At 44.3% G+C, this 3,254-nt stretch overlaps 1 protein-coding gene across 1 annotated transcript; it reads left to right on the top strand.

The window, feature by feature from the left end:
• The first annotated feature begins 2,105 nt into the window (after positions 1–2,105).
• LOC143803645 (ankyrin repeat domain-containing protein 9-like) lies at positions 2,106–2,933 on the top strand. Its single transcript, XM_077281426.1, has one exon. The coding sequence runs from the start codon at positions 2,106–2,108 to the stop codon at positions 2,931–2,933; it is 828 nt and encodes a 275-aa protein (XP_077137541.1).
• Positions 2,934–3,254: the final 321 nt, after the last annotated feature.

Below are 3,254 nucleotides of genomic sequence, written 5' to 3' on the forward strand. Positions count from 1 at the left end.
TGTAAGTGTAATCACCAAGGTCAGGGCCTCTGTACTTTAATGTAACCACCAAGCTCAGTATCTCAGTATTGTACTCTAACCACCAAGCTCAAGCCCTCAGTACTGTAGTGTAACCACCAAGGACAGGGCCTCAGTACTGTAGTGTAACTACCAAGGTCAGGGCCTCTGTACTTTAATGTAACCACCAAGCTCAGTATCTCAGTATTGTACTCTAACCACCAAGCTCAAGCCCTCAGTACTGTAGTGTAACCACCAAGGACAGGGCCTCAGTACTGTAGTGTAACTACCAAGGTCAGGGCCTCAGTACTGTAGTGTAACTACCAAGGTCAGGGCTTCAGTACTTTAGTGTAACCATCAAGCTCAGGGCCTCATTACTGTAGTGTAACCACCAAGCTCAGTATCTCAATACTGTTAAGTGTAATCACCAAGCTCAAGGCCTTAGTACTGTAGTGTAACCCCCAAGCTCAGTATCTCAGTACTGTAGTGTAACCCCCAATCTCAGTATCTCGGTAGTGAAGTGTAACCACCAAGCTAAGTATCTCAGTACTGTAGTGTAACCCCCAAGCTCAGAGCCTCAGTACTGTAGTGTAACCACCAAGCTCAAGGCCTTAGTACTGTAGTGTAACCACCAAGCTCAGTATCTCAGTACTGTAGTGTAACCACCAAGCTCAGAGCCTCAGTACTGTAGTGTAACCACCAAGCTCAGAGCCTCAGTACTGTAGTGTAACCACCAAGTTCAGTATCTCAGTGCTGAAGTGTAACCACCAAGCTCAGGGCCTCAGTACTGTAGTGTAACCACCAAGCTCAGAGACTCAGTACTGTAGTGTAACCACCAAGCTCAGAGACTCAGTACTGTAGTGTAACCACCAAGCTCAGTATCTCAGTACTGTAGTGTAACCACCAAGCTCAGTATCTCAGTACTGTAGTGTAACTACCAAGTTCAGGGCCTTAGTACTGTAGTGTAACCACCAAGCTCAGTATCTCAGTACTGTAGTGTAACCCCGAAGCTCAGAGCCTCAGTACTGTAGTGTAACCCCGAAGCTCAGAGCCTCAGTACTGTAGTGTAACCACCAAGTTCAGGGCCTTAGTACCGTAATGTAGTACGTACATAAAGTGGTATTAGCTGTACCATTGTTTTATTGAAACCAACAAGCTATGGGCCACTATATACCATGTGTCACCATCAAGCTTGTCCCCTCATTGGGAAATTACAATTGTACCACTACCTTGCACCAAGTTAAAAAAGACAGTTTTATTCTAACCCTTCTTTATCTGTGTCATCACTCTGTCATGTGATACTTTTGTGAAGAGCCCTGCCAGGGTTGACTTCTATGCTCCCGTAAAATTCTCCAGATTGCTCCACCATCATGCAGTTCTTAGAGCATCTTTTCATCAATGTGTGAGTAAAATGACAGCAGGTATCAACATGTACATACTGTATCTTCATATTTTGGGTTCAAGGGTGTCTTTTTAAAGGCAACATGTCGTAGATTTGGAATTTTTTGGATTAAGTATTTTTCTCCCATAGACAATTACTTTTTTTATTTTCCTGAGTAAGAACAGCTCGTGTGTAAGTTCATTTATTGATAATGATTTTTGCTGCACATGATTTCTAATTTCTAATTTTAAAAAACCCACTGTAATAAAATGGAACAAATTACAGAAAAGACAAAGAAAGGAAAATGTTGCTACCATTTTTGGCATGTTTTACTGCGCGTACACCCTGTGGGAATGTACCTAAGGGGGGGGGGGACTATAACAATGACACTAAAAGGCATCAAAAAGATCACAAAAAGTGTATGGCTAACCTAAAAATAAAAAATCACGCCTTGTCGGAAGGTACAAAGGCCTCCAGGATTTGATTTTTCTGTTGTGCAGTGTCCCCTCCCCAGAGACAGTGTGTGCGGAGGGGGGAGGTGATGTTCATGGTGTATACATTCAGCGTATTCATCATAAAGGCAGCAGAAGCCAAAAACCTCCAGCTGCCATCTCTGAAAGACTGGGCATCTAATCCATCGAGGACCTCTGCACCTTCAGGACCAGCTGGGTGGATATATGAGATAGGGTAACCTGGTTGCTACCTCCACTTTTGGCCTGGACGAAAGATGGCGAATGAAAATCCACACCCCCTCGCTCTATCAGACAGGTTTTGTTGGGCTATGAAGTGCCATTATCCTGTGTGGAAGATGGAGAACCTCAGGGTTCAAATCCATTTCGAATGGGAACCAGAATTTGAAGACCAGTACTTCTCGCCCTCCAACGCCCTGTTCCATGCCGTAATTCACAACCATATCCCCTATGCTCGATACCTCTTGATCCGCTTCGCAGAGGAATCTCTAAAGGTTCCATGTTTGGAACACGACCAATACCCACAATACGCATTTCACCTCGGCACCTGCATTATGCGCAACCGGCCAGAAATCCTAATAATGATTATCGAGACCAGTCGGCAGATTCCGCGCCTCCAATCCTACATAAACCTGGAGAAATACTTCTATCCAGACGACGGGAAGACCCCTCTGCATCTGGCCTGTGAACTTTTCAGACCTGGTCTGGTCTTAATCTTGCTTAGCTATGGAGCGCAATCAAGACCCGACAACATGGGGCAGACGCCGATGGATGAGATCTTGACCCAACTATGGAGCTCAAAGAACAACCGGAAACTAAAGATGCAGTGCTTAAATCACCTCTTGGTATTTACACACCCTGAGAGATTGCAAATGACAACGGACTTGCGGGAGAATTGTGAATACTGGGAGACATTACTGGGAGAGGATATTTACGCCTATATGTTGAGGGAAAGGCCGGCTCCTCTAAGTTTGATGTCCATGAAGACGGTTCTGCAGCAGTTGCCACCATCAAACCTTAAGGCGTCTATAGAAAGTCTTCCAATTCCTCCTAGCTTAAAATGCAGGTTCACCCATGGATACTAGGGGACATGGGGTTGGTTCTGTTTGGTTCTTTTAAGGGATTCTCCAAATCTTAAACATTAATGACCTATTCCTAGGATAGACCACCTACTTTTGATTGATGAATTTCCAACCTTTAGCTCAGGGCTGTGACATGTGACTTGTTAAGGTGTCCTCCACCAACCAAACATTGAAGATTGGAGAACCCCTTTATCACATTTCTTAGGAAGTCTCCGAGATTGGATTGTGAACTTCTGCGATTATGGGGGCTGATGAATAGCAAATAATAATAAGCCAAATGAAATATACTTTGTGCTTTACATTTATTTTCCAGATCTCTGCTCG

Source organism: Ranitomeya variabilis, chromosome 2, assembly GCF_051348905.1.
Source record: "Ranitomeya variabilis isolate aRanVar5 chromosome 2, aRanVar5.hap1, whole genome shotgun sequence".
In the NCBI taxonomy this organism is placed as follows: domain Eukaryota; kingdom Metazoa; phylum Chordata; class Amphibia; order Anura; family Dendrobatidae; genus Ranitomeya; species Ranitomeya variabilis.

Excerpts from the sequence above, each read along its gene's own strand:
- LOC143803645 (XM_077281426.1), top strand. The coding sequence starts at position 2,106 with ATGGCGAATGAAAATCCACACCCCCTCGCTCTATCAGACAGGTTTTGT.